General features: G+C 53.3%; 1 protein-coding gene across 6 annotated transcripts; it reads left to right on the forward strand.

Annotated features, from left to right (window-relative positions):
- Positions 1–4,854: 4,854 nt before the first annotated feature.
- On the forward strand, positions 4,855–11,105 carry COMMD7 (COMM domain containing 7). Of its 6 annotated transcripts, none has more exons than XM_075108629.1 (9): positions 4,855–5,070; positions 6,774–6,827; positions 6,929–7,031; positions 8,635–8,691; positions 8,771–8,808; positions 9,386–9,476; positions 9,601–9,650; positions 10,168–10,216; positions 10,718–11,105. In XM_075108629.1, the coding sequence occupies exons 1-9, from the start codon at positions 4,969–4,971 to the stop codon at positions 10,792–10,794; spliced, it is 621 nt and encodes a 206-aa protein (XP_074964730.1). In that variant the 5' UTR covers positions 4,855–4,968; the 3' UTR covers positions 10,795–11,105. The 6 variants fall into 6 exon arrangements, with proteins under 6 accessions (XP_074964730.1, XP_074964731.1, XP_074964729.1 ...); XM_075108628.1 differs by having other exon boundaries at positions 4,960–5,070; positions 6,926–7,031; XM_075108625.1 differs by having other exon boundaries at positions 4,963–5,112; positions 6,926–7,031.
- Positions 11,106–18,632: the final 7,527 nt, after the last annotated feature.

The following is an 18,632-nucleotide window of genomic DNA, read 5'->3' on the forward strand; positions in this document are numbered from 1 at the left end:
ACTCCCTGCCCAGAGCTCTGGTCTGGCTCCGATCACCTGCTGCCTCTTGCTTTGTATCCAAGTGTCTGAGTTGGGACCTGCTCCATGCTTCATAAGCAGCATGCCAGGAGATCCTAAATAAATAAAGCAATTGAGCAAATATGTGTCAGTACCCACAGCCTTCAGCAGTGCAACTTTCTCACTTCCGGATCTGTGTGTTCCAGATTCCCAGGTCCCAGTAAAGGCTGAGTGTTTGCTTAGTGTTCTAGCAGGTAGGGAGAAGAACCAGCACCATTAAATCACCTCAGACAGTTGCAAGATCCTTTAGCGACCATGAGGCAAGGAACAGGAGGAATTTTCCTTTCGCTGAAGCCAGTGGCAATGCTCCTGCTGAGTTCAGGCTTTGGGGTTTCCCATGCCAGTGTGCACACAGCATGGCAGCTCTTTCCCAGCCCGCAGCAACAATATTTTTCACTGCAGCATTCTTCACTGCAAGACCCCATCGGAGCACGTCCCATGGGATGTGCCCTACTCTTCCACAAGCAGCTCCATGGCCTGAGCCCTTATCCCAGCCCCACCCTGACCACCTACCTTTCTGCCAGCTCCAATCCATCGCAGCTCCCAGTAACAAGCTGCTCCTCACCACCGCTCCCTGGAGAAGCTCTCCTGCCCCTGGCATCCCTCTGGAGCATAAAGGAGAGCCGTGCTAACCAACAGCACAGTGGCAGGGCTCTGGCTACTGAGAGCAAGGTCTGCCCCTGCTGTGGGGAAGCCTCATCCTGCTGCCACATGTGGGAATACAGCCTATAGCCTCCCGTACATCCAGGATGGCTTTTCCTATCTGGGGGGAATTGCTGTTTACACGGAGATAGGAAGTGTTATCCCTCCTACATGAAGTTTCTAGCCCTTCCTGTGGGCTAGCCAGGACCACATGATACAACCCTCTAATAAAAATAAGGTTAAAAATAAGTGTCATCTGTGTAACCAGAACATGTAGAAAGTCTGCAGCTACTAGCACATAAACTTCAAACGCAAAGGCACACAAAGAAAAATCTTCAATGCCTCTCTAACAGAGCTGGCCACAAAATCCTCTTCTTCCTAGAAAACAGGATACGCCTGCTACAGGCTAATCTGAAGAGACGAGGCCTCCCCAAACCGCCCTCCCAAGCATATGCGCTTTTATCAGGAGAAACGCTGCTCCCAGGGTCAGCTGCCAGCAGAGCCCCCTCCACTCCTGAAGCAGAGCTGCTCCTGCACTCCCGGGTAAGGGATTATTATACCCACTCACAGGCAGGGGAGCCCCAGCAGAGGAAAGGTTTTGCCTGTAGTCACAAGGCAGGAGTGTACCAGAGCTCAACAGTGGTGCTTCCAGCCCCGCCATAACCTTCGCACGCAATGCTTGCAATAATTTACTCCTGTAGCAACATTTGTCTGGGAGCAAACAGTGCAGAACGTGATGGAGGAGAGGAAGGGGCATTGAACTGCATGAGAAAATGAAATCTTGGTCTCAAAGATCTCATTCGTATCAGCCTTCCCTAGGAACAGAACTAACTCCTCCGAAGTTTCAGCCAGGCACTCTCCATTGCACCAGCAAGCTGGGAGGAGTTGCAGCATCCCTCAGCCCGTGTAGGGGGGTGTTCTCATGAGTCCACACAGCCCAAGGCAGACGCTGCACATGGGCAGAACACACAGAAAGTGGGTGAGCTCAGGACCAGCCAGGATGAAAGGTGCCTGGGTTTTACCCCCAGCTTGTTCACACACTCTTATCTTTTCCAGGCCTTTCCCAGGCCAGCAATTGCAGGTAATAATCCCCAACTTCAGGAAGGCACTCCAAGGCTGACCTTGGAGTGACTGTAAAGTGCTTCAAGTGCTTTGGATAGAAAGTGGCATCAGAGAACAGAACGGCAACACCCTGGGATGTGATCGCTTGAGAATATATAGTAAGGAGCCTTCCCTAGGTAACACTCTCCAAGTGCTGAGGAAGCTTTTCAAGTTTGGCAGGTGAAATGAAGCTGAAAAATCCATCTGAAGTAAGGCACACTGATCCTCTGGCTCATTTTGGAATGTACCATTTTTTAATACCCTATTTCCCGGTGTATGTGTGTCCCCCATTGCTTTTTGCTGCTACTTTTACTCCAGTACTTGTGGTGAACAAGCTGCATATCTGTAACGGGGAACTGCTGTCCTCGGCTTGTCCTCAGCTCTGATGAGTCCATCAGCAACACATTCTGCATGAGAATGGCCTAGCAGAGACACCCATTGAGGCTGATGGCTGCCAGGGGACACAGGCTGCCAGCGCCAGGCAGGGGTAGCCCTGGGGGCTCTGCCTGGGGCACTGGGAACCAATTTCCACCTGGCACCCCTGTAACTAATCCAGACCACCATCACCCTGCAACCTTCTCTTTTATCCGAGTAAACCCTTTTCAAAAATGAGTGCTGGCAGAACCAAGCCTGCCTCCCACTGCAAAACTGCCAGTGCCATATGAGGGTTCATGGCACTTGCGTGCCACACTGCAGCCAAACCAGCATCCCAGGAGGTGGGACTGCCAAATTTCCTGGTGATTGTTTGAACAGGATGTTATGAGCACGTACCTCAACTTAAACTCTTCTTCTTGGATCCTGTCACTTAACCTTCCCCAAGAATTTGGTTTGCTGCCTGGGAAATTGTTTAAGAACGTTGGCTTCTCCCTCCTGCCATACCTCCTGCATGCTCACACAAGCATGCATGCGTGTACTCAGACCATCCTTAATTAGTTCCTAAAGCATCACCCTAGAAAGACACAGCAAAGTAAAGATCAGTCACAGGCTGCTCCTACACGGCAAATCCCAGCATACAAACCAGACAGAAAATTGTCTCTTTCCTCTTTTCAGTTTTTCAGCCTCACAGTACAGGTGAATTAATTTTGGTGGTTATGAAATCATGCAATAATTAACTGCAATTATTAATTTGCACTTGGGAAAATTTACATAAGGCTGTATGCAACATTTTAAAGCCAGAGAGGAATATCATGTTCACATGCTCTGGCATCCCATGCTATCTAGTCCACACATGTCCCTGAATGAGTTTTAGTTAAGATTAACTTTTTTTAGAGACAAGCATATCCTGTGGTTTTAACCATGCTGATGTGGCCAGTTCATCACAGAACCTGATAAATGGTTCCAATATGAAAAATCTGCACCTTGTTTTAAGGTGTCCTAAATATTTAGGGTCAAATCCTACAGGCACTCCCGCATGAAATTTTTTCACCTCAACAGTCTTAAATCGAGGTACCCTGTTCCAGCCTGTGTATATTAAATAGAATATCTCCCAGCTGGGCTAGGAGGTCGAGAAGGAAAGGAAGTGGTACGTGAATGCTATTTCCAGCCAGACCACCAGTATCTCTTAACTCCTCATCATCAGTGGTACTTGCTGCTTAACTCCTTGTTTATAAACCACTACTGGGATACCTTCACAATGAAAGCCACTATAAAATTTCCTACACTCTCATTTGCAATTGAAAGTGTCAGTAATAAAACAGAAGCCTTGTGGGCTGCCACAGTTTTACTTTCCACAAAGGCTTTTATATATTGTCCTTCTGCCTGGGCAACTAGTGAACACCTTTCCAGATAAAATGGATCAGACACATTTGCACTGGTAGTGGAATAACTGCTGGAGAGCTTATTTTCCTGCTCTTGGAAAGCTGCAAAATAGCAGCTTAAGGCAAGGGAGTCTTGAAGCATGCGATCAGCTCCATTGTCCTCAGTGGGAATATATCCAGTTTTCTGGATCAAGGCCTTCCTCCGGAGCACAAACAGAAACAAGACCATGTAACAAAGGGTGAGAAGGCAATTTTACAACTCGCCTGCCTTCTTACACGTCTCTGAATCGAGGAGACCTCCTGCTTATGGGTTATGGTGAGAAGTGGGTTAAAATCTCCCTGTGAAACCCTGAACCCTTTGACATCTAGACACTTTCTGGCTGGCCTAAGCTGCGTCTTCACTTTCCTTACCTGAAACCTGTCCAGCCAAAGGAGCCCAGCTGCAGGAGGTGAGCTGCTCTGCCCTGGGCCACCCACCACCGTGAGCCTGTGCCAGGCTCATCAGTGGGCAGCACTGGGGTGGCATCTGGAGGTAAAATTCACAACCAAGTTTCAGGTCCTAAGCTGAATTTTCAGGGGAAAAAAAAATTTACCCTATAAACTATGTTTTCTAAACAATTTATTTGATTTTTTTGTACAGAAAAACGACTTATACTGTTCAGCTGCCAGCCCGACCTCCAGCCCGCCAGTGAAGTTTAAGCCTCTGCACGCTGAGGGTGCCCACAGCTCTCTCCCTTCTTGGCTGTAGTTTAAGCTCCACACTCACCAGCAATCACACATTTTATTTTCCATGAAAGTGATCAAGTGCATAAAATTAAACATGTGGCTAAATATCTCTAGGATGGAGATCTTAGCAGAATGAAGCGTAAACATTTATTGGCAAAAACAGACAGGCATATACATGTACTGCAGCTGTAACTTTGGGGTTCTACAAACTAGTTTTGGGTAGGAAAGCAAGATGCTGTCCCAAACCTTCCCATCAAAAATAATTGTTCTACGCGACCAACTAATGGCGCAAGAAGGTGTGCTGGGAGGTGAACCAGCCGTGCTCCCCTCTGCCTGTGTAGGTGCAGCCTGGGGACTGCATGGCCTTGGGGCCTGTGGCAGAGCACCGCCGCCAGCACCAGGGTGGGCAACCAGGCACGCCGCCTGCTGCCCACCCACCCTGCCAGCCACTGGCCCCACCGGCCACCTTCCCCCGGTGCTAACGAGGGGCTCCCCCAGCACCGCGGCAGGCACTCGGGCTGCGGCTGCAGGGGCGAAGGGGCCACCTCGGGGTGCGCCATGGGCTGGGTCGGGCCAGGCAGAGGCTGGAGGTTGGGGGAGCCCCACCGGCTGCCCTCAGCCGCCCCTCCACCGGTGCGGGGTCGGGGGCGGCGGGGCGGCGGCGGTGAGGAATGTGCGGCCGCCAATGCTCAGGCTGAGGCGGGCACCGGCGCCGGGCGGGGCGGGCGGAGCCGCAGCCGCCGCCATGGGGCTGCTCAACTTCACCCGCGACCCGGTGCCGGAGGCGGTGAGCGGCGACATGCACAACCTCAACCAGCTCAGCGCCCAGGTGGGGCCGGGCCGGGGGAGGGCGGGGCGCGGCGGCGGGAGCAGCCCCGGCCCGGGATCCCGAGGGGCCGCCGGCTCCAGGGCAGCCGCAGCCGGTCGGGGCGAGCCGCCACCTGGGGTGCCGGGCCCAGCCGGCCCCGCGGCTCCGGAGCAGCCCCGGTACCGGGCCCCGTCAGGCCCTACACCCCCAGAGCAGCCCCTGTACTGGACCGGTGCTGCAGCCCCAGTACCATGCCCAGCAGGCCCCACACCCCCAGAGCAGCCCTGGTACTAGGCCCCATCGGGCCTCCAGGCCCCACAGCCGCGGTACTAGGCCCAGTCAGGCCCCATACCCCCCGAGCAGCCCTGGTACGGGGCCCAGTGGGCCCTCCAGAGCAGTCCCAGTACCGGGTCCCATAGGGCCTCCAGGACCCACAGCCCCGGTACCAGGCCCAGTCAGGCCCTACAGCAGCCCTATTACCGGGCCTGGTGGGGCCCAATAGGCCTCACTCCCCCAGAGCAGCCCCAGTACTGGGCTCAGTCAGGCACCGCATTGCTAGAGCATCCCTGGTATCGGGCCTGGTCAGGCCTCCAGGCCCCAGTGACGAGGTCCCTGCTGGGTCTCAGCCCATTCCAAACAGGAACCGCATTTTGTAGTGTCCGAGGCGGTGTTGCAGAGCATGGCCTTGTGCTCAGCAGCCCAGCCCTGCACCCAGCCGGGCGAATCTCATGCACTGCAGGAGCTTGTTTTTCAGGCCGCAAGGTGTTCCTGATAAAGGGGTTCACGTTGTGCCCTACGTGGGCAGTAGGGCCTTGTTGAGCACTGTTTTTTCGCAGTGGGACTGCACAGCATTCAGGTTGTGATTGCCACCCCACCACCCTCCTGTCCCAAGTCGGTGCTCCCAGTCAGCAGTACACATCTGCCTCTGGATTGCTGACACACCGGGTATGCGGCCACGTCTCAGAAGGTTGTTCAGCTTGCGCTGAAGTTAGTGGAGGACCTGAGGCTTTTTTAGCTCAGCTTTCCAGAACGATGGGTAACAGTCCTGTGCCATCTCGGTTACATGGCTGACAACGAGGGTAGGGCAGGATGCCATGTGCAGCAGTAGACCAGTGAGCCATACCCAGGTCATGGCCAGTGCTGGTGCCAGCAGAGGAGGGAGGGTGGTGGTGCTGCGCCCCACAGGCAGGCTTTCCAGCCCTGCTGCACACTCAGAAATTGAAGGCGGTGACTAGACCTTTAACCAGTTATTTTCCTTTCCCAAGTTAGTCTGGTTACCCCATGGGGTTTGTGAAACATGAGAGTAGATTTCGCATCTTTTCCCACTCACAGTTTTTGGATTACACAGGATAGAACAGCAGCTTCTGATTAGCCACGAGTCACAAAAGCCCTTTGCAGTGCCAGCTACCAGCTGCTTAAATCCTCTGAGAGTCTCTGAAAAGCATCCATAAGCAAATCTCATCCATAGGAATCTTGTAATGCTGAAGACAGGGGTACCTTACAAGCACAGGAGGTCAAACTCTGGGACCAATGTACTGGAGGCAGGTGGTGCTGGTGACATATTGAGGTCGTCAAGGTGGTATATCACCACGTAGTTGTGGTGGTGATGGGGGTGGTGAGGTGCTGAGAAATGGTGCATGCTGATGCCGGACTCTCTGTAACCCTGTCCTGTTTCTTCACAGCAATTCTCAGCGCTGACTGAAGTGCTCTTCCGCTTTCTAACAGAGCCCAAGGAGGTGAGGCATGCACAGAACACAAAGGAGAAGTGTGTGAATGCAGGACTCTGGTGAGAAACATGCAGAGATAAGATTGTGTTGCTGCTCTTTCTCTTGAGCAGGTAGAAAGGTTTCTGTCTCAGCTCTCAGACTTTGCCACCATGAATAAAATCAGCTTGGGCCCCCTGAAAAACATTGTCAAAAGTATTCTTCTGGTACCAAATGGTAAGTGATACATTTGCATATGCTACCCTGAGGCCAAACTATTGCATCTCTTCCTGCATGCTGCTAAAGCGTGTCTTCAGAATTGCAGTGCACTTGGTTCACACAGTAAGCTCCAATGGTAGCTAATAATTGGCTTAACATTTAAGCATCAAAAATTATCCTATTGAAATATCCCTGTTTGATGACTTGGGCTTTGTATTCTTTACACCCTGCCTGCACACCTTTCACAGGCTTACTTAAACTCACTTAAATATCTGTGTATTAAATGCAGGCACAACACTGTGACAGTGCTTGGTTTAACTTACACTCTAAATCCATTTTTGCCACACAAGCACAGCCTTATGTTGGGACTAAGTGTTTGTAGGAACTTCTATCCGAGTAACCTGGTACTGTAATTCCTACAAGGACAAGTGCTGTTTGAGACAGATAGGACAGTGTATGCATGCCTCTAGGGTGGGCTGGAAACTGGCATAGTTCTAGGCCATGTAAAGGAGGCATCTGTCCTTGCAGTCTTGTTTTGGAAAAACACTTAGGTGTCCAGCAGTTTCTCATTCATTAATAGTGGGGAAGAGGGGCAGGGGGATTCCCCTTGGATACCCCAGGCTCCAGCACTTTATGAGATTACTGTGATGTTGTGGCTGCCGTTTGACGTGATAATGCATGAAGCACCTCCACTGCACATTCATCCCATTGATCCTTCTTGTTATTAATAGTCCCTTGCTACTATCCTTCAGGCCTGGGTTCCCCATAGCTTTCTTCACAGCAGTGAAGCTATGCACTACTGTTTCCTGCATTTGGTCTAAACTTTCATTCTACTGCTTTAAACCACTTCTGTCCAGGAGTAGCAAAGAATAGTTTCCTTTCCTACAACTGTCTTGGGGGTATTTAATGTGGAATCAGCATTTTCTCCATTACTGATTCTGGACTAGGTGCACTCAGTCTCGTCATTCCTGTTTGTATGCACTGGCTCCAATCCCGTTTTAACTTTTCGTTAGCTCTGGGATGCCACAGACAGTATCGGAACAGATTACAGCAGATAACTTTGCCTGTGCCTACACAGACGGAAAGCCACATGGGACTGGCAGTTTCTTTGAATTTATGAGATTCCTGCTCTTGGCTTCAGAGAACAGAATCCTTGTAAACTTCCATGTGCTGCCTGCGCCCCAGAACAAAGGAGGCAGGCACAGCAGGGGAAAGTGTTATATGCACACGTTCACACCCATAATCCAAAACACAGCAGGTAGGTCAAATTAGTAGCCTGCCAGCCTTAACAGTTCTCCTTTAACAAGCAAAGCTTCTATAGGAGAGAAAGCAGCAACTTCAAAACACAACCGCTGCTGCTGTTTCCATGGATACCTACAATGAAATCTCTCCCTCTCTCAGGCACTCCCATCGCCCTGACTTTTAAAACACTGGGCATCTGCAAAGATACCGGCAGGCACAACTGTATTTCCTATCTTGGCGAGCTATGGTTTGTTTCAAAACACAGTCCAAGAACAGAGGCTTTCTGTCGCAGGGTCTCCGTCCCTGCATTTGTTTGACTCAGTAAAGATTGGTTTGACCCAGTAGAAAGTTATTTTTCTTCTTTGCATTGTTTATTCAGGTGCCTTGAAGAGGAATTTGTCTTCCGAACAAGTCAGAGCAGATTTTATTGCTCTAGGTAGGTCACCTGACTTGCACTAAATAAAAGATAATTAATATTTATCACATATAGTAATCTCATATGGTTTCCCCCACAGGCCTCAGTGAAGAGAAAGCCAGTTATTTTGCAGAACAGGTATTAATATATTTTTGCTTGTTTCTAAGCTAACAAAATGACAGTCTATGAGTGGGAACTTGTAAAACCCCTCTGTGATACTGAGTTGTGTCAGCACTTTGCGTATTTTTTTCAAAACCAGCTCAGAATTCTGAAGTGAAGATCCTTGGATAACTGATAAGGATAACTTTGTCTAATGATACTTCTGGTTTGCTGTGGCCTCTATCTCATCAATTTTCATGACTCCTGCACTTCTGTGTGGCTTTCATTTGATTGTTTTCCTCCTGTGCATGCTTTGAGTCTCAGGGTCATGCAGTTACATGAACACATGACTTTTCGCACAGATACTGTTACACTGAACCAGTATTAAAACAAAAACAGTGAGTTTCATTTGCAGAAGTGACATGGCAGATGGAACTCCTAGCAGGACTCGAACATCATTGAAAGCCCTCTCGGCCTCATTAGTTTGCCCCTTTACACACCTCCACTTTGGGCTGCTGCCATCAGCCTGCCTAGTTTCCTATTTATGTTGAAATTACAGGTAACATAAATAGAGGCCTCTCTGAATTGATTGCTTCTGTGTCTTTTGCTCTTGCAGTGGAAGGTGAATTCCCCCACCCTAACACGCCTGGCTGTTGGTCAGACGCTGATGATTAACCAGCTGATAGATATGGAGTGGAAGTTTGGAGGTAATAGAGCATAAAACATAAACTGGATGGGTTGGGAAACCCAACAGCAGCTCTCAGCTACATAACTTTTTATTTCATGGTTTAGCTAACAGATTATCTCCCTTCTCTACTTTCTGACTCACAGTGACTGCTGGGAGCAGTGAACTGGAAAAAGTGGGAAGTATCTTCTTACAGGTAAATCTCCTACATCAGAGGGTTCAGGCTGTAGCGCAGTTAAGGAACAAGCTGCGACCAGGCATGTGGGAAGTAACTGGTTGAGAGAGGAACTAGAGGAAAGCTAGATCTCATAGGAACAGGCTCTGCAACAGTGCATCTGCTTCAGTCATCAGAGTGCAACTGCCAGCAGATAGCAGGCACACTGGTATTTGTTTCTTTTCTGAAGACGTCATGTATCACAGAAGCATAGCCTGCTCTGAAAAGCTGTTCAAAAAGCTCACTCTAGCAAAGGTCACACTATCTTGGGGAGGGAAGGGAAGTGTGATCACTTATAAGGACTTCCAGAGATCCTCCCAATGCCTAAGGAATCTATTCCTATGGTGACACTTCCTGAAAAGCCTGTCAGAGATGTACATGCTTTGTAGCAGTCTGCCCGTCTGAAACTCTCAGCACAGTCCTGTACCTCTCTCATTTCATGGTGCTCAGAATACAGGTCTCTCTGAATTAAAATACCTCTGCTTTTTCTTCCCCCAAGCTGAAACTGGTGATTAAAAAGGGGACCCAAATGGAAAACGTATATATAGGTGAGTTAATAGTTCTGGAAAAGAAGTGAGCATTTGAGTACATGAAAGTGGAGCAGCAGCTCAGAGCTGCTGGATGTTGCTGGAGGTGGGGAAGCTTTGGGTGCAGACCCAGCAGGGGTCACTGCGAGAGCATTGCTGGAGGATGCTGCAGCTGCTCCTGCCCTGCCCTCTTCCCCCCGCAGTCACTCTGGAAGTATTTAGAAACACTGAGTGTTGGGCAGTCTTCACATCTTTGTGTAAGTAAATACAGATATGCCACAGAGCCATGAAAAGCAGTCAGAGCAGCATGGCAGATGAAGAAAGTAAACAATTCCCAAGTGTTGGTTGGTGTTAGAGAATCCTAGCCCAGAACCCCTTGCAGCCCAGCTGCTGAGAGTCACAGAGTCTAACCCTGCCTAGCTCAGGTGAACACAGGTTGCTCTGCGGTAGCACCAGAACAGCTTTTCCAATGTTGGAAGTGTAACCTGAAATCTAAGATTTGATGCCTCTTTTTTTCTGCAGAGTTAACTTTGCCCCAGTTCTACAGTTTTCTGCATGAAATGGAACGGGTCAAAAACAGTCTGGAAAGCTTCAGCTGAAACCGCATGGGCTTGACCTGACGTCTGTCCAGGGTGTTTAACCTTTCCTTGTGGGCCCACAGATCAGCTCTTTCCCACCTGACTGTAGCACCCTTAGGAGAGAAGACAAGGCTTGTGTAACAAGCAGTGATGTCATGGCCCAGAAGGACTCATCAATCCTTCAAATCCTGAAACTTCAGCAAGTGTTTCAAAGCAGCTACAAGTCCACTTATCTCTTTTTTTTCTTAATACTATTATGGGAAATTGCAGTCAGAAATATGTGGATATTTGTATTAAAATAGCAAAGAAATAAACCCATTCCCATCCCGCTCCGTTTGTGTCAGAATCTGATTTTTTTTTTTTTTTTTTTTTTTTTGAGAATAAAGAAACAGAAGCAAAGACTCATTTTCAAACTTGGAATAATTAAGCAGAGACGACAAGGGAAGCAAGGAGAGCATCTAACCTGGTGAATCACTCAATGCTCACTTCCAGGCTTCTTGCTTCTCTTGTATTGAGAAATGGATTGATTACATCCTTCCCAAACATGCCTCATTGAAAAGTATCTCAGTGGTAGGTGATTTTAAATCAACAAAACATCTGCCTCCATGCACAGGGGGAAAAACATCTCTGGGGGTGACTAGATAAATCTAGTTTGGCTGTGCTGGTTCTAGCGAGCAGCTTTTTAATCAGCAGTTTGTATGACATTGCGCAGATAGATCCAGCCTGTTTCCTTCTGGACGTATGTCCAAACCCCATGAAGCACCGTTAGCTCAACTCTTCAGTTGTCTAATGGCAAGGATGAACTTGTAATCAGGAAGCAGAGGGGTGCTCCTCACTGGACATGGGGGCAGTGGAAGATGTTAGGTTCGCTGAGGTTCCTCCCGTCTAGACCGTTTAATTGTCCAGTGCCTCTTGGCAGCCTGAGCTCACTGTAGCCCCCTCCCACAGCACAGAGCTGAACGAAGCTCCCTCTTACAACACGCCTCCGTCCACTGACGGGATTTCCCAAGGCACCTCCGTGTCTCTGATGAACTCAGTGGTCACAGCGGAGGGAGTGAACGCAGCACCAGGGGAAATACCAGTAAGCTCCTCTCAATCTCCGGCCTACATCTGCACTAATTCACTGTCCCATGGCATCGTGCAAGCCTGTTGTGGGACAAGAAGCACTGCGGCTCCCTGTATGTGCATCTGCTCCCCATTAAAGCTGTACACAAAAAAACAGTTTCTGTGAGAAAGGAGTCACAAAGCTCCCTGTGACTCACAGCTTTACCCGAACATTTTCAGCCTGCAGAAAACCCAGTGATTTCCTGCATTGCATTTCATGCAGTCCTGCATGAGTGACTAGAAACGATAACAAGTATAGGCTGAACTATGTGTTTGTGAAACAGCTAGGGGAATCCTGCTGGCAAACCCGGGTACAGTATTTGCATATTTGTTTTCCCACGTATCAGGCCATTCACAAGTATTTCAAGCTTTGTCACATGATTACAGTAAAAATTTTTTTAAAAAATCCTCTGAAACAATGCCCTGCAAAATATTCTATCTCCTTTTAGGTGGCAGGAAAAGCTATTTCAGGGAGGAAGAAAATGTCCGAAGGGCTGCTTTCTCAAGACAAAAGGAATTTTTTTGCTTTACATTTCTGCTGCCTGTTCCTATTATTTCTCCTCAACCTCCCCATGCCAGGGCGGCACTACCCAACCCTACCCAGTTACCACAGGAGGTAGACCTCAGCGATGCTGGAGAAGATGCCAGGCTCAGTTGTGGGTCAGGAATCCACCACCCTCCTGCGCTCCTCCCCCTGCCCGGTTGGGATTAAGCTGCTCGGGGCTGATGCACGCCGCAGCCCGCTGACCCCAAGCACAGGGGTCACCTCTATGCTGCTCCGCAATCCCCATGGGCATCTCTGCTCAGCGGCATTAGAGAGCACTGCCGCCGCACTGCTGGGACATGGTGTGACCTTCATGCTGCCGCCAGCGCTCCCCAGTACCCCGGGAGCACCCTTTCATCCTGTGCACTTGGCTGAGCATGAGCCGAGCTGGCAGCCCTGGCAGGGATGGGGCACGGGGAGGGAGCCAGCTCCGGCAGCACCGGCCCAGGGTGACGCCAGCCACAGCAGAACCAGGTTGCCTTCCCGATCTTGTTGACCAGGGGCTAGCACGGTGCTGGGAAATGCACCGCAACAGCCATGCCTTTCCTGTGCGGTGTGGCCCTGGCTTTGCTGCGTTGCCACCAGCGGCACAGGGTGACAGTGAATGCCTGGACCCCTGTCCTGGGGCTTGGCAGGCAGCGAGCTCAGCCACGGGGAGGGTTGAGCAGGGACTCAGCTGCAGCTGGGAGGGAAGAGGCTGCCGTGGTGCCCGTTTTGCCCAGGTTTCCGGGCGGCCCTGCCATGCTTGCTGTGCTGCCTTTTCCGGCTGCCCATCAAGCCCAGCCAGCTGAGAGCTAATCTCCGCGGGACAGCAGGCACAGGGGAAACAGGGGCCTCTTACAACTTGGGGTGAAGCTAACTGTACTCCTGCAGCGGTTTGCCTCCCCAGGGGCTTTCTTGGCCCATTTCCTCTGGGGGCGGTCATGCTGCAGCCCCCTAGTTCCTGCACAGGCCCCCGCTGCAGGGGCGGGAGGACACGTGGGCCCTCCCGGCTGCAGCCTGGCTCTGAGCATGGGGGCTGCAGCAGGGCAGGGGCAGCTTTGCTGCACTGAAGCTGCAGCAGTCGCCCCCTCACATGCTTAGACATTCATGCAGCCTTGCTTGCCACAGCAGGGACCCTCTGCTGCCTTGGGGACCACCTTATAGCACCCCAGGCTTCCAGGCAGTCTCTCCTGAACCCAGGGGAAATAGCAGAGTGGTCCCCAGGAGCCAGGATGCAACGGGTCCCATGTTCCCATCATCCCACACACTCATCCCTGCCAGCCTCCTGCGAAACCACACCAGAGCAGCCAGGAGATGGGGGCTGTGCTCACAGGGTCTGTCGCTTCCCAGCACCAATTCAATGCAGCTGTGATTCTCAACTGTGGCAGATGCTAATGACCAAGAGCCAGGATGATTTCAGATACAGCATCTTCTCCCCACTGGAAATGCCGATGCTGTTCCCTTCACGTGTGAAGGAGCCCTCCAAGCCCTGAGAACAAAAGCCTCAGCAGTGTCTGCCACCCTCCCCCTGTTCGAAGGTGGCAGAGCAGAATCAGGCTCTGCTTCCGCTCCTGCCTTGAGCCTGTGGGGAAGGAAGGAACCAGGGCTCACTGCCTGCTCTGCCTGACCTTGAGCAGGTTGCATGGGAACTGGCAGAGCTACCACAGGAACCCCCAACTTTCGCAGACCTTGTGGGGAGCCACTCCATGCCAAGGGCTTCGAAAGCTCAGTCTTTATCCCTGACCCGGCCTTCCTGTTTGCAAAATAGGGCATCAAATCTTGGGGTTGGCCAACAGCTGGGAATGAGCTGTGGTGGGTGAGACAAGCTGGGGAGAAGAACCAGCAGGCAATGGCCCTAGGAGCAGCCTGGAGGTCAGCCCCATGCCAGGCAAAGCCTGCAGCTCACGGTGAGGGTGCAATGTTGTGCCTGGCCCAGCTGAACACCACCCCGGGGGGAAAGGAAAAGGCATCGCCTCCATGATGGTGCTAATCCTGCACAGAGCAGTGTGGCTGATGAAGCCAGTCTTGCCTCTCCTTGCCTCACGCTGAGAAGGACCTGCTGGGGGTGCATGGGGCTACCAGGGGCTCCCATGGCCCATGTGCTGGGGTGAAACCCCCAGTGTCTGCCTCCCTTACTTACTGGGAACAGATGGGTGAGTGCTGCATTTGATGCCATTGCTAAGGACACACTCCCCCAGGAACAAGCCCTCAGCCTGCCGTGGGACCAGCTTTTCCTGCGCCTGCCCTGCTTGGGACAGACAAGGAGGCATACCACCCTGCCTGTGAAGCTGAGCTGCTGCCTCCCATTCTTGTGGGGGGGTGGGGGGAAACTGGTGGTGTCCAAGGCAGTGGAAATATTCCTAGCATGTCCTCTTCTCCTAAGCCTTGCCATCTCTCTAGGCACTTCTTTGTCCAGGCACACTGGGAACAATTGGGGTTGCTCAGCCAGACCGCAGGCTGTCGATCAGCAGAGCGAATGAATACTCAGGCATAAGGAACCCATCTTCTCCCACAGCACGGGGAGGTGGCGACCAGAAACAGGGCCCGTGGCACAACAGCACAGGCAGCAAACAATTCCTGGGCACCAGCACCAGTACTAGCCCTGAGAAGGACAGTGGGAGCTCACCAGCCCATCTGAGAAATAGCAGACCGGGAAGGGATCACCAGGCTTCCCCAGATGCCACCGTGGTGCTTGGGGCTGCACAGTTGGCACAACATGGATGCTCTGAGAGCCAGTGCCAAGGCCCCTATGCATACCCCTGTTGCCAGCCCTGAGTGCCTGCTCTGCAGGCAGCCGAGGAGGAGCTGGGTCTTGGGGGCCATTTCAGAGCCCAGCCCAGCGAGGAGCGCCCCCGAGCTGCGGCAGGGCTGGGCTGGCCCCTCACACCACTCAGCACCCTCTGGGCAGCCCTATCCAGGACTGATTGCAATTGCTTTCCTTGCAGGCACAGCTTCGTTACCAGCACCTGGACCCGCTGTGACAAACCCCCCTGTCCCCAACAACCTGGTCCAGCTGCTCCCCTCTGTGACACCCCGAGCAGTGCGGGATGGTGCATGGTGGGGGATGCACCCCGCCAGCCACCCGCCTAGGCAGCTCAGCTACCATTTCCCAGCGCTCCCCCACAGTGCACAGCTCCATTTTATAGGGCTGCTCTGTCCCAGGGGCATCGCTGCAGCAGCGCAGCCGCTAAGGAGGTTATCCCCGACCACGCCACTGAGTTCACGATGGAAAGAGAGGGAAAGCAGGGTTAACCCTTGTGCTGCTGACACATCCCACAGCACTGGGGAGTATCTTTGTTTGAAAGCACTCTTGATAAGTCCCAGTGGTGAGTGGCTCCCGCGAAACACCGGGTGAGGAGCCCCTGTGCCATCCCCATGCCGGCCCCTGCACCAGAGCATCCCCCACATCCATATCAGTAGCACTGAGCCCCAAGACAGCCCCAGCCCTTGTGTACAGTGTCCTTGGGCTGCATTTTGGGGCGGCAGCCCTAGGAAGGACTGCGTGTGCCCCCCTCAGCAACTGAGTCCAAACCCTTCCCTAAGCTTTGTTTCACACCAGTGGGTGGGATGGTAAATAACGAGCGGGACACTGCCAGCCTGTGGACTGGATGCATTGCTTGGCTGAGGCCGCTGGGAGCACTGCTACCCACAGGCACCATGGCACTGCTCGTGTTTCGGTGCAAAAATTTGAGTGCTGCAGGCAAGGTCAAGGGCATTTCCCTTGCTGGGACCCTGCTTCACACCACCACCACCGGGCTGGCCAGACCCACAGCCGCTGGGGGCTGTCCCTGCACGTTCACCCCACGGCTCCTGGCAGGACTGGCTATGGGGCCCCTGTGGGATGAGGAGCAGGTGGGTGAGCACAGGCAGTGCTCGCCGGGGAGCACCAGCTGGGCATCTCCATTTCCCGGTCTCAGCAGCCCCGCGGGGCAGGGTTCGGGGTGGGGGTCCCCAAGCAGGCCCCCGCAGTTTCGTCCATCAATCACATAACTGCTGAGACCGGGCAAACTCACGGCACCGCGGTGAGGCGGGCGCTGCTCCCCGCCCCCGCTGCGGTGCGCAGCGCGGACCAGCAGAGGGCGCCAGAGCACCGCGCAGCGCCACGGCCCCGCCCCCCCGTCCGGGCGTCCCGCCCCGCGCCCTCCATCCTCCGGGCATCGCTGCCTGCATCCCTCCCTCCCTCCCCGGGGCATCCCGCCCTCCATCCCCCGGGATCTCTCCCTGCATCTCTCCCTCCCCATCCCCCCTTCCCTCCCTCCATTGGCCGCCCCCCTCCCTTGCCCCATCCCTCCCAACCGTCCTTCCCCCCGCTCCCGGCAGGCAGGACCCCCCCCAGCAGCCAGAAGCACCATCACCCCCCCAGCTCCCACAAGCACTTTCCCAGCCGGGAGCTCCGGAGCCACCCTGGGCCCCCCCCATCATTTCCCCGGGCACCGCCCGGCCGGGCCACCCTGCGCTAGGCCCCCCCCCCCCACTGCCCCTGCGGCAGCGACAGCCGGGAGCACCGGTACCCGCCGCCCCTAGCGGAGCCCCTTGCACGGGATCAGCCTCCGGGCTGGGGGCAGGAGCTGTGTCACGGCAGCACACGCCCTCCTCGCTTTCCAGATTTATTCAAAATGCAATAAAACCGAAAACCAACTGTCCCCGTTCTCTGCCGACACCTGGGTACAATGCCTGAGTGGGCCCCGTCCCACCCCACGCACCCCGTGTTGTGCTGGGTCGGGGCAGTGCATCAGTCGGGTTGGTTTGCTAAGAGCAGGTTAATAAAAATAATAGGGAGAAACACTGCCTCGCTGGGGGCCACCTCACAGCATCTGGTTACCCAGCCAGGCAGGCTGGTATTTTTAGCTTCCACTACTGAGGAAATGGCTGTATGTACATATATATATATATACACACACACACATGTAAAAGTTATCAACCCACCATCTCTGTGGGGCGTGTGGGACACTGGTGGGTGCCCAGGCCCCCAGCTGCAAGTGGCCTCTGCAGGGCCAGGCCCCCCAGGAAGGCAGCAGAAGCCCAGGATGAGGGGGTGGCTGGCTGCCTGCGGGATGCTGGACCCTTTGCTGTCACCCTTGGTGCAGAGCAGGGGACCCCTGGGGTCAGGCAGAGCTCCACAGGCTGGCCTGGCCAAGGTCCCGCTGCATGGGGAGGGTCATAAGGCCCACGGAACTGGAGCCCATGGAGCACAGCCGGAGCCCCTCCACAGAGTGGCTTTAGCAGAGCACTGCCAGAGCAGGTTGAGGGGTGGGGGGGAGCACACGCCTTTTCACCAGCTTTTCTACTTGATCTATCTCACATATAAGTGAATTCTGAGCACACAATGCAGTTATTGAATAAAATTATGCTTTTTTTAGTACTTGTATGCATGTCTTTTTTAAGGCTCTGCCTAGAAACCAACCTTACAGCCAGGAGCAGAGAGATCAGAGGGAAAAGCCAAGCCAACCCCAGACCCCACACCAGACTCGGAGGGTTGCAAGCTTAGCACCACTGACAAGAGCAGCTCGCAGGTGGCACATCCATCCCTCACAGGTGACAAGCCCACCGCTCCTTCCACCCTAGGGAAGGAGGAAAAAGCATTCCTGGATGGGGCAGGGACACGACAAGGAGGTGCAGACGCTGCAGCCAGCCCAGGGGCTGCCTCTCCTCTCCCTGTCACCATCTCCATCCCCCATGGTGTCAACTCTGTCCTCCTGCAGAGCTCTGCCTGCACCCATGAGGAGGAGTCCTGCCTCCCCCTCCGCCATCTCACTCACCCTCCAGGCAGCAAAGCCAAGGCTCAGGCAGCTCCATCTGCACAATGCAGCAAGCACCGGGCCAAGGGGCAGGACCTAGCAATCATGCTTTTTTTGAGCGCATCATGCTCCCGCCTCGCCAAGGGTGTTAGAAAGGGGTGGCTGTAATAACAGCGCTGTGAATAACTGCGCCTCACTCACCATGGCCTCCGAGCCCGCTGTGTGCTCCTGCTCTGCCTCCAGCTCCAGCCTCACCCCCTCCCGAGGCCGTTCCCTGCCATGACATGCCCTGGTTTCCAACCTGCCTTATAATCTCCTGCCCGCAGCCCTGCCCCGGCCCAGGTGCCCACAGTCCCCCAGTCCCCCCACCCAAGGGCTGACCCGTTAACACTTCTCCCTCTTGCAGCTGGTTTGGCTTTTATGTGTCACTCTCCTCCCAGCAGGACTCCCGTGATCTGGGGGCACAAAAAGCCCCAAATGGCAAATCTGCT

This window comes from Phalacrocorax aristotelis, chromosome 13 (assembly GCF_949628215.1).
Source record: "Phalacrocorax aristotelis chromosome 13, bGulAri2.1, whole genome shotgun sequence".
NCBI classification, from domain to species: domain Eukaryota; kingdom Metazoa; phylum Chordata; class Aves; order Suliformes; family Phalacrocoracidae; genus Phalacrocorax; species Phalacrocorax aristotelis.